The sequence below is a fragment of the Musa acuminata genome, chromosome BXJ1-2 (assembly GCF_036884655.1).
Source record: "Musa acuminata AAA Group cultivar baxijiao chromosome BXJ1-2, Cavendish_Baxijiao_AAA, whole genome shotgun sequence".
Lineage (NCBI taxonomy): Eukaryota > Viridiplantae > Streptophyta > Magnoliopsida > Zingiberales > Musaceae > Musa > Musa acuminata.
This window is the reverse complement of record NC_088328.1, coordinates 13,908,526-13,921,180: the sequence shown is the minus strand read 5'-3', so window position 1 is coordinate 13,921,180 and position 12,655 is coordinate 13,908,526. Positions and strand designations below refer to the sequence as shown.

The following is a 12,655-nucleotide window of genomic DNA, read 5'->3' as shown; positions in this document are numbered from 1 at the left end:
CAACCAACACCAATAATCATCAATGGGGGCAGTAAAAATCCTAATACCCAGGATTCTATTAACTAGCAATGGACCAAAGATTAAGGCAATTCTATTCGGGTTCTAATTACCATCTAAAATAAGATCAAACATATGAAATTTTTGAAAATGCATTCACATTTGTAAAAATAAGCGACATACAGAAAGGAATATCGCACAACCAAGGATCATTCCATACTAAGACTTTAGAACCATCCATAATGATAGCCTTAAAGCCCATCCTTAAGTTTCTAAAGAGGTTGCTTATATTCCTAACAGTCCACGAAGGATGAGACATCATATAAGGACTCCATTTATACCATATTTAGCTACCAAAACATTACCCAAAGGGTATCTCCTTTATTAACGAGAGTTAACAACCTCTTACATATATAGAACTCTTCTTAAGTGAAAAGTCCTTAATTCCATGATCTCCTTTCTCTATATCCTTACATATAATATCCTAACTAAGCAAATGATAATTTTAAGAGTAAGAAATTATGCCAAAAGAAATCCTTAGAGACTTTAGACATTTTGTTCAATTATTTTTCAAAAATTCAGCTATTTAACAATATGTTAATCAAGATTGCATTCAGGACTACTTTGATGAGAATAAGTTTTCTAGCCTAAAAAAGGATATCATTATACCATATTTTGATTCTACCCAATGCTTTATCAATCAAAAGTATTTAAAACTTCTTAGGAATCCTACCAAAACCAATATAAGTACCTAAGTACTTAAATAGCCAAGTCCCCTCATTAATTCCAAAAATATTACACATCTCATGTATAATATTAGAAGGATAAACATTGAGCAAATAAATATTAGACTTGGAAACATTGATGTGAATGTTGATAAGACCTTTACAAATATCTAAGATCCTAAACTACAATATATGATATTAGCTCTAAAGGGTAAAATAAGATCATCGGTAAATATCAAGTAGGCGATTTTGATGCCCTTAAGGTTGAAAGGAAGGATTTGCTTGGAAGAAATCACATGAAAAATAAGAGAGAATAATATTTGTTTGACCAAAATAAATAAGTAGAGGGAAATAGGATATCCTTATCTAATACCTCTCATATTCTGAAACCAATTAGAATCCTTCTATTAATGAGATATGAAAAACTAGGGGAGGGTACACAAGTCATTACCTATTTAATGAACTTAGTAGGAAAATTTATCTTTCTCAAGACAAGCTCATATGTTTTTCATTATCTATTTTAAGAAAAATCAATGGAGCTTTTCCTTTAGAGTAGGTCATAGCACGCATAAGTTCAAAGATAGTAATAATATTTTCATGAATATTTCATCCTTAGAAAAAGATAGATTATTCTTAGCTAATTAAGGAACCAAGTAAACCTTTAATATGATTTGCAAAGACATTGGTGAGGAGCTTATACACAATATTACAGAGAGATCAGCTTAAAATTCCTTGATTTGATAAGTATTTGATTTTTCTGGGATAAAAACTAGGAAGATTTGATCCTAATTAGCAGACAAGAAAGTAGATTTATAAACTTCACTAAAGGCTTTGATAATATAACTCTTGATATACTCCCAAAAATTTAGAAAAAACTTCATTGTACCCATCTAAGCCAGTAGTCTTTCCTTTACCTATTTGACCAAGCATATAATATATTTTCTTTTCCATGAAATCTTTAATTGGAGGCTCAACCTCAAAAAAAGAAATATACGGGGTGTGTAATCAATCTGGCTACTGAATAGGATAATTCAAAGTTAAAGGATTCAAAAGAGATTAATACCAAACAATAAAAGTAGAAACAATAAAATCTAAATCAGATATATTGGTACCATAAAATCTCTTAATCAAATGAATTTTATTTTTACTATGTTTAACTCTAGAAATTTTGTCAAGGAATTTAGAGTTCTTATCCCCCTCCTCTATCCTATTAATCTTAGCACGAACCCATCATTTAATATATAATTATCCTCGTAGAGCTATAAGTTTATTAGATAGACATTTAAAGTTAACCTAGTTAGAGTTTATAAAGTTTCTATTACTTTCTTTATCTTCTATAGGAGAGAGACTATTAATTTTTATTTGCTAATCTAGATTTTTTACTTTTAAGATTAGCCCTAAACACTGTCTTATGCTAAATAGTAAAAAAATAACCATGAAAAATAATCATTAAATCAATAACCAACAATCCCCTATTAATAACATATTGCACAATATCAAAGACTTCTAGAATGTAAGTCTAAGAAGGCTCAAATTCTAAACAATGGGGAAGCAATGGAAAATTGAGATTGATAAGTTAAGAAGCAATGGGGAATAATCTGAGATTGATTTCGCTAGATGTCTAGCCAAAATATGATTATATACTGAAAGAAAATAATCATTATGGAAAACTCTCTCTAGACAATCTAAAATTCTACTATATCCAAACATAGTATTGCATCTTGTAAAACGTTTACCTATAAAATCATAGTCGATAAGGCCATTATCAATAATGAGTGATTAGAAATCTAAAACTAATTGAAACAATACAAATGGATAACCATTTTTTTATCTTCAGTAGAAGAAACAATATTCATATCCCTACAAGTAATCTATGGAATTGAAGAAAAATCCATAGATGAAAAAAACTCTATAAACTTTAGCATAAACCCAGAACACTATTTGCATAAATGGCAAAAGGTAATTAGGTATACTAACCTTCTCCCTAAATTCTAATATTAAGGGTTTAAGACATCTTACAAATCATCGCAAGATTTCATGCCACCAAAATTTCTCGTGAGCGCTCGATAGCCGGCAAGAAACCTCCTTGCTAGCTCTTCTCCATTTATTTCAAGAACCTCCTATTTTTATCCTCCTTACTAGCTCTTCCCCATCTTGCCCGATAGTTGGGAACAAATTTTCATTGCCTCACTTCATAAAGATGCAAAGAGATTTGATGTCTTAAAATAAGATGATGATGATAAACAATCGCCACATGCAACACACTTAGAAGAGACGTTAGATGCCCTGTTTGCTAGTAGTATTAGAGAAGTATTGGAAAAAGGAGAAAAGCCAAGTGGCACAAAAGAAGTATTGCAAAAACTTGATGCCCCTTTGGGTGGATTCCTCGAAGAATCCTTATCAAGGGGAGAACATATAGTTTTGATATCTGTGACCTAATAGTTATTAATTATCAAGATTGACATCTCAAATTAGATCTCGAGGATGAAATCAAGAAATTTCCTTACCAAGATTATATTCTATCATAAGGTTACCACCTGATTGAATTAGGTCTGATTACAACATGCCCTCCTTCCCATCCAAATACAAACCAATGCTTAGTTTAGGCATTGACTCAATAAGATTGTATTGATCAAGTTTGACCATCTTTCACCTGGGCATCTATTGAACGCAGATTCATGGCCCATAAATAAGTTTATCTTTTTCTTGAATAAGTCCCTAGAAACCCTGGATAACAACTCACACCTCGCCTCCTACCCCTTTTTCGGACAAGAAATTTGACACTCATCATTTGGTGTTTCATTCTATCATACTTAAAGTAGATATTAGGTATACACTCAAAGGCTATAGACGAAAAGAAATGGTTATTTCCCACCCTCACCCACACACCTTGCGGAAGTGGTTTGATAATGTCAAGTAACACACACTTGAGCAAACCTGCTCCTAGATCTACACAAAGTAACCTAATCAATTTTTAAGAGTTTACCCACTTTAGATACAAGAATTTGAGAATATAAAGCAAAAGGAGTTCGATAGGAAGATCAAAAACTTATAATTAAATTAGTATAGAATTAATCCTCTCCTCAAGGGGTTGGAATAGGGGTTTCCAAGGAATAAGAGAGAGACTTGTCCTCTCACAAACCACAGACCTCCCATCGAAACCTTAAACGTCTTTATTTTCGAAGAAAAAAATAAAAAAAAATCAATTACGAGATCCATTAGAAACCTGATTCTAGATTCCATAATTTTGGAATAATATGCTTTAAACTCTAGGGGAGTGATACAATCATTTCAGGATCAAGATCTACGGACTCTATGATAGAATCTTAAATTTTCGGAGGTGTCACCTCCTCTATTGTTAGTTCTCTTTTCCCTTACCCAAACCTTGTGTCCCCCGAAATAGATTATCCTAAGACAAAGCAGATATAGTTTTTACTAAGATTCTAGAAGAGGAACCATCGATTTTCTAATCTTTAGTGAGAGACAGAATATTTGAGACAGAGACCTCCTAGTTCTCAAGAGATGAATACCAATAGAAAAACTGATCCCAGAAGAGAAATGAGGCATAAAGGATGCAAAGAGATGACGATGAGGAAGTGATAGGGAAGATGAGATTTTAAACAAAAGCGAAGGGGAGGGGGATCATCCTCTTTTCTCTATAACTTGGATTCATTTTCTTGAGAAAAGTTATGAGAGGGAGTCAATGAGGCTGAATTAATATAGCACTTTTTTGAATTTATATAACACTTATTTTCTTTGGAGAAAAAAAAGAGAGAAAGAGAGAAATCAAAGGTATCATATCGTTTTATTTAATTTCATATCCTTGTATCACAAGGAATACACCATCACTTGCACATAAACAATTTCTTGTACCATCTTGCAAGGGCTAAAATTTTTTTCTAGAAAAAAAGGCATCACATCTTTTATTTAAGTTAATATTGTTGCATCACAAGGAATACACGATGACTTAGTTGCACATAAACAATTTCTTTCTTGTAGCAAATCATAAACTTGCTAATCGTGAATGGAATCAAGACGAGGAGACGACGATGGGGCTTCTCACCACATGCTTATCCGAAATCCACTTCAGATTTCCTTCAACAGAGCTCGAACTGCCGGTCAACTTTACGGTCACAGTGAAACTTTTCTTCTCCTCCACCTTGGAGAACTTGAGGGTTTGAGGAGTAACAGTGACAGACACGGACTTGGGCACGTTGACTTGTACCTTATAGCTTGAGCTTGCGGCCCCCACATTGGTGACCGTTCTCTTCACAGTCACGCTGCTCCCACTCTGTAGGGCAACAAAAATGGAGGGATAGTTGAGATTTGCTTCCGTGATGTTCTTGACATTATCACAGTTTACGGATCTGTCACGAACTATAACACTTGCACCGGAGTCTCCGAACTTGCCACAGATGTAAGCAATATAGTCATCGGTATTGAGGTCGTAGATGAGCCCCGGATCAACGGCTTTGGATGGGTTGACATGTCCAGCGCCCATTGCAAAGAAGCTCGCGGGTTCCTCTTGTTGATCTCGGATCGGTTTCCCAGATGCGATTTTATCGTCAGAGGTGGTGATGATGGCCGACTTGATGGCCGCAGGCGACCACTTGGGGTGCACACTTTTTATGAGCGCAGCAACACCACTGAGATGAGGAGTTGCCATGGACGTACCAGAAATGATGTTATAATTACTTTCACCTGTACCTTCAGAGTTCATCCACGCAGCAAGAATGTTGACACCAGGTCCAGAAATGTCGGGCTTTATGATGGACGGGCACGCCAAAGAAGGGCCCCGAGAGGAGAAGAAAGCCACGGAGGGGGCTGAAGCTCCAAGAACCGCGCCACCGAACGAGATTGATACTGTGGGATTGGACTTCGAAGTTGCATACGATATAATTGACGCGCCATCCTTGTCGGAAACAAAAGCGGCAGGGAACTCCACTCGACGGACAAGTTTGGTGGACCCTTGGCTGGCATCGGTGATGTATATCAGGGCAACACCACCACTATCCTTAACACGGGTGGCCAAATCTGCCGGCGACTGGCCGGCCTTGCAGACGACCACCTTCCCGCTGGCATCGCCGCTTATGGAACCGCAGTCAGGTGAATCTTGGGAGAAGTATAAAGGAAGCGAGGTTTCAGAAAGGGCTTCTAACTGGTCGAGAGATTCGCCGTTGACACTATGACCGTCGCCGAGCTCAATGGAGGCTCTGAAACTTCTGTCAGTAGTACTTGCGGCCACTGTAAGGATCCAAGGCGCCTCATTGGAGACGGAACTCTGAGATGGTCCACTGTTACCCCCGGCACAGCTGACAAAAACCCCTTTCTCAGTCGCGCCAAAGGAGCCGATGGCGAGAGGGTCCTCAGCAAGTGACAACGAAGAGCCGCCTAGAGAGAGGGAGAGCACGTCCGCGCCATCTTTAACGCCAGCGTCGATGCCAGATAGGACATCTGCAAGGGAGCATCCTTGGGAGCTGCACACCTTGTAGATGGCGAGGTGAGCATGTGGTGCCATGCCGGCCGCAGTGCCACCGCCTAATCCAAATGCGCTCGCGTTGCGCGCAAAGTTACCCGCGGCGGTGCTTGCAGTGTGGGTTCCATGCCCTTCTTCGTCGGTGGGCGAACTCGAAGAACCACCGCTGATCATGTCCTTGGCACCAATGAGCTTGTTGTTGCAGCCGCTCTCGAAGCTGCAGGAGCCTTTCCATTTGGCAGGCGGCGGCGGCATCCCTTCATCGTCGAAAGAAGAGTGACTGGGCGTCAAACCGGTATCCAAGACTCCAATGATAACCCCCTTGCCGAGGTTGGAAGCCTTCCACAATCCTTGGTTTTGTTTAAGACCAAGGAAGGCGGGGGTGTGCGTGGTGAGAAGAGGCACCACACGATCCGGGTGCGCGCGCAGGAAGCCCTCTTTCTTCTCCATGTTCTTCACCTCCTCCTCCGTCAGCTCTGCGGCGAATCCGCTGAAGACCTCACTGTAGGAGTGAAGCAATCGCATGGAGCTGCCGTCGGACTCCGGCAGGAAGGACTCGTACCATATGTTGAGATTCTGTTCATCCAAGCTCGCAGCTGGCTTTCTGAGTTGGATAATGTAAGTCCGTCGTTGGTGGGTATCATGATTTGGAGTCTGACGACCGAAGGCAACCAAGGGATTCGTCAAGATTGAAAGGAGAGCAAGGAGGACCACAGAAACCGTAGGTGCACCGAAGGTCTCCATGCTGAGGGAAGCAATAGGAGAGAAGGACCTCCCCTTGTTGGTCTCAATGTGGAGGGATGCCGCCGAGCCTGTAGCTTAAGCTGATATATGTATAGAAAAATATTAACGTATGGATGGAAAGTAATCATCTCATGATATTTTGTGATCAAAATGTGGTAATTCTTGCGAATGATTATGGGGGCAAATTTCCTTTTTCAGTCTTCGTCTCTACATATAATTAAGTATCATAATGCTGGTGTAAATAGAGTGTGTAATCATGGATGATTCTGGAGGGACCTTTATTGCCCAGTGGAGATGGTAAGAATTGATTTAAATGTCAACTCCATTTGGCTGAATGAATACAAAAAAACTTCATAACATGCGAATTCCCTGTTCTCATTCTGATACAACTTTTTGTTGTTTTTGGCTGGTAACAGCTTGATAATTATGAATCGGATACTATGATTATGCTGTCAAAGTTTGGAGAATTTTGACTTCCACATTGAGACTTAGATTTCCACACGACAACTGTAATGAACACCATATCTTACTCTCTGTGTCTGTCTGTCTGTCTGTCGATGGCATAATTTATAAAAGGAAGATTTAAAATTAAATCAGACCAATTATGGCTGCTTATCGACTAATTGCAATACAGCACGACACACATGGAAATGATATAATATGACTCAAATGTAAGATTTTCTTAAATGTCTATATGAATGGATTTAGACAGGCAAAAACACTTTAGGAGACTCATTGTATATAACATAGGCCTTCCGGACAGTGCTCTCTCCAAAAACAGCATAATACTTCATTCCTTCTCTTCTCTGCATACATTTACAACATGACACTAAAGGGAACTCTACAATAAATAAAATACATCCCTAATAGTATTAAAAACATTTCAAATGTGAATAGGTGTTTGATAAATTTTTTTTTTATATATTGTATATAACCTAGATGCTATATTGTAAATGCTCAAATATTGATGCTACCTTAGGATAGCATTTCATTTCAGTATTTACGGAATGTTAATATAATATTTTAAATTTTGAAAGTACCCTATGACTTTATATTAAATTCTTAGATTTATTAAAATAATTTAATGAAAAAACAACATGATTTATATTTTCTTTGAGATAAAATTTTATTTTTTTATTTATAAAATTTATTGCATATTTTTTATATGATTATATTTTTATTTATTATATACCTGAGTAATATAAATATTTTTTTCTAAGAGTACATTTATTATTTTAAGTAAATATATTTATTTTAGAATAAATATTAAAAATATTAGAACGATAAATTTGTCATAAAATATTCAATGAACTATTAAAATATAATTTTATCAAATAACACTTACATCAATACACATTTAAAATATATTTATTATTTATTATTTATTATTTATCAAACACTTAAGGTTTTTTATAATTATATTCATTTAAATTATTTTCTCTAACTACATATAAAAACTACTTTCGAAACACAACCTAATTAGTTTATGAGAAGATTTGATTTTGCTTCCAAAATTTTAACAACAATGCAGCAGTGGTTTCAGTCACAAGCTTTGTGATTCCTTTCCACTGGTGCACATTCAATTTCTCGTTTGAAAGCAACAAACTCATAGGAGAGGAATTTTCTTCCTTCAAAGCCATTCTAAAAAGAGTAGCAATTTCAATCTTAGTCTCAACACATTTGTGATAAATAATTAGGTAACTTAGTCTTTGCAAATTTCCTCTTTCAACCTTAGTCTCTACAGCATCAATCGGCCATCATCCACTTTGAGTTTCGACCCAAGAAATCACCCACCAATCAGACTTGTATTTCTTCAAACACAATTCAAACTCAAATTCACCAATGATCTGCTTATTTGCCTTGTGTGATTAAACTCAAATATATGTTTTAGGTCTTCTCTCTCGTCAAGTCCTTTTAATTTTTAATTCCAAGAGATACCTGTATAATTAATGAATTTGAGGCTCAGTCTAACGATAGCTTTTTATCATAATATGTCATCAAACTATTGACTGGTCTGATTCACTTATTGGATCAATTATTTTAAAAAATCAAAATGAATATTTCGCTAGAACGATTTTTGAATAACTCACACGAACTAATCCAGTTTATTAAAATTAATAATGTAGCTAAAGTTATTTAATACTGATCTTGGGGAAGCATCTCCATTCCACAACATCTCTGATCTCTAATATTATGTTACTGATCCTACTCTCAAAGCTGAGCTAATCCTATTGTGACTAAAAGCTAAATGGTTAGTTTGTGGGACATATTATCCACCTCTTACTGCAGGTATGTCCGGATAGGTAGAATATCTCAAGACCTTATAACTCTTTTAAGTCTATCATCCAGGTTATAATCAATTAAAATAGATGGAAAACCCAGTAGAACCGGATGAAGTCTAAGATTATGCTGAATGAAGATCAAAATTTTAGGGTCCCAATTAAGACCAAACCACTAGCTTCTAGCCGAAATATTAATGCGTTGAACTAAAGAGCAGAATGGTCAGAACACTACATCAAATCTCAGATGAAATTTTAACCCTACCTTATCTCCAGCTGCCTAGTCTGAGAGTAGTATCACTCACTAGCTAGGATCATCTTGGGATCGCAGCACCAGGTGTCTTACGAGATATTTGGTTTTAGCCAAAAGTACCAAGAACTAAAAGAGAAAAACAAAAGAAACGGCCGCAAGCACTATTGATCATCCAAATCAATGCAAATGTATATATATATATATATATATATATATATATATATATATACACAGCACGTTCTCACTTATATGGGATAGGATGGAATTCCAACGGGAGACATGCAAGCACCTGCGCATGTGATTCGAACGCTGCCGCTTGTTTAGGATGATTCATCGTTTTGGATAACATCATTGTGGGGCCAGAATTCCCCAACTTCTTAATTTTGCAACTAATATCTAGTCTATCAATAACCATCCATAAAAGGCTCGGTGGTGATGGTAGGCTCCATTAGATATTAAGGAAAATGATCAAATAATTATTGTATCTCGGATTTTGATGATGAAGTCAATTGTCATTTGTTATCTAATCCATATGTTGAGATAAGTGTGCAGGATTAACTACGATGAAAGTAAGACATGCAGCAGAAGTTGAGCCGGAGTCAAAGACTATGATCACATTAGGAGTTCGAGAGCTCGACGGAAGTCCGGACGGTCGTCGGAGGTTCTACGGGAACAAATCCGAGAAGTCCAGGAGCTTGCCAAAAGAAGCTCGTCGGAACTCGCCAAGTGGATCGTCGCAAGTCCAGGAGTTTGCCGGAAGTCTGTCGGAGCATCACCGGAGGTTCGTCGGATGTTCGACGGAAGTTCGTCGGAAGAAGCGATTGACACACCGGAGCAAGCTGTAGTAAATATCTTAAGAATTATCGTAGTTAGCATGTAGATTAAGTTAGGAATGAGAGGTGATCCTATTAACTTAATCTGGGGGCAATTGGGCCCTTGATAGACCCAAATTGGGCCGAATGGATCAACCCATTCGGACCAGAATTCCTACTAGGCAGTGGCATCGCCCAGGAGAGGGTCTCCCAGGAAACTTGGACGGTGCAACCGCCCCAGGCAAGCGGTGGCACCGCCTGGGCTCAATCTCCGAGCGAGACTAGGCGGTGCAACCGCCCTTGACAGGCGGTGGCACCGCCAGGGCTCAGTCTCCTAACGAGACTGGGCGGTGCAACCGCCCCTGTCAGGCGGTGGCACTGCCCAGAAGCTTAGTCTCCGAGCTGCCAAGCGATTGTACCACCCCAGTCAAGAGGTGGTACCGCCAGGACCCCGAAAATCCGAGAAAATATATTTTTGAGCTCCAAATTCAAACTAGTTTAGGGCCTATATATACCCCACCCTTTCCTACATGAAAGGACACCGAAAATCCAATCTTACTCTATGATTTTTAGAGCTCAAAAGTATTATAAAGGCTAGAAGTTCTCCTCCTTCTTTTTCCAAGTTTTAATCTTTCAAGAGAGGATAGAAAAGTTTGTAAGGGTCGTCTCCTAAGCCCGTCAAAAGGAGTGAAATTGTAAAAGGGTGGTTGACCTTCGCCTATTGAAAGAAGGCCTCTAGTGGACGTTGGTGACTTCGTTGGTGGAGGAAAAGCCAAAAGTGGATATAGGTCAAGATTGACCGAACCACTCTAAATCTCGATTTGCATTTACTTTGAGCATTTTATCTTTACTGCAAACCTCCTCAATAGCTTACTGCTTTCTACTCTTTTACGAACTCACTTTCAAGTTAAGTTTCCGAAAACGATTTTACGTCAGAAATCGATTTTATCGTACGAACATCATATTTCAGTTTGCGCTTATATTCCGATTTCTATCTTAACTGCAAACTTCCTGCCTTACTTTACTTCAAATACATTTTCCTAAGCTTTCAAAGTTATTATCTGCACGAAACGACTTTTACGTCGGAATCGGATTTCAACGTACGAACGCAGTTTTAATCATCAAAATTTTTCACTGCACTAATTCACCCCCCATCCCCCCCACCTTTTAGTGCTCTTGATCCTAATAATTGGTATCAGAGCGGGGTTATCTCTCAAACGGATTAAAACCCAAGAGAGATGGCATACGTCGGAAACCAAGAGGGCTACTCTATTACACGTCCACCTATGTTCAATGGGATAGACTACACCTATTGGAAGACCCAAATGAGGATCTTCCTTATTTCAATGGATTTTGAACTTTGGAATCTTGTCGAAAATGGATTTTCGAAGTCTTCTCTTCCAATGATCGATTGTAATGAATTGGAGAAGAAGACTTTCACTCTTAATGCAAAGGCTATGAATGCCTTATTTTGTGCGCTTGATAAAAAATGAGTTCAATCATATTTCGGTTTGTGAAACCGTGTTTGATATTTGACATACACTCAAAGTGACTCACGAAGGCATAAGTAGAGTGAAAAAGTAAAAAATTATTTTTTTGATATATTCTTTTGAACTTTTCCGAATGAAACCGAGCGAGACTATTGGCGACATGTACACCCGTTTCACGGATGTCGTCAATAGTCTAAAAGGACTTGGCAAAAGTTTTTCGGATTTTGAGCTCGTAAATAAGATTCTAAGATCTCTTCTTAAGAGTTGGGACCCTAAAGTCACTACTATTCAAGAAGCTAAAGATTTAAACAACTTCCCTCTTGAAGAACTAATCGGGTTATTAATGACCTATGAATTGACTTGTAAGGCTCATGAAGAGCAAGAAGACATCATTCCAAAGAACAGGAAGGATATGTCACTTAGAACTTTAGATGACCACTTGAGAGAAAACTCAAGTGATGAGAACTGTGACGATGACTTGGCACTTCTAACAAGGAAATTCAAAAAATTCATTAAAAGAAACAAGTTTGAAAGTGACACAAAAAATAAACTTAAACCCAAAAATGACCAAGTTATTTGTTACGAATGCAAAAAGCCGGAACACTATAAAAGTGATTGTCCCCAAGCCAAGAAGAGAACATCAAAGAAGAAGGCGCTCAAAGCAACATGGGATGACTCGAGCGCGTCCGAAGAAGAGGAGTCCAACACCGAGCAAGTTTCTCATTACGCCTTAATGACCATCGGAGAAGAGGTAACAAATTTAATTGATACAAATTTATCATTTGATGAATTATTAAATGCCTTCCATGACTTATTTGATGAATGCAAAATAATTAATAGAAAATATAAATTACTGAAAAATAAGCATGATAGTCTTGT

The 12,655-nt window shown here is 37.7% G+C and overlaps 1 protein-coding gene across 1 annotated transcript; it reads right to left on the bottom strand.

The window, feature by feature from the left end:
• Window positions 1-4,683: 4,683 nt before the first annotated feature.
• On the bottom strand, window positions 4,684-6,781 carry LOC135612247 (subtilisin-like protease). The gene has a single exon (XM_065108307.1). The coding sequence runs from the start codon at window positions 6,721-6,723 to the stop codon at window positions 4,753-4,755; it is 1,971 nt and encodes a 656-aa protein (XP_064964379.1). The 5' UTR covers window positions 6,724-6,781; the 3' UTR covers window positions 4,684-4,752.
• Window positions 6,782-12,655: the final 5,874 nt, after the last annotated feature.

Bases quoted from the DNA above. Each gene is read 5' to 3' on its own strand.
- LOC135612247 (XM_065108307.1), bottom strand. From the start codon at position 6,723: ATGCGATTGCTTCACTCCTACAGTGAGGTCTTCAGCGGATTCGCCGCA.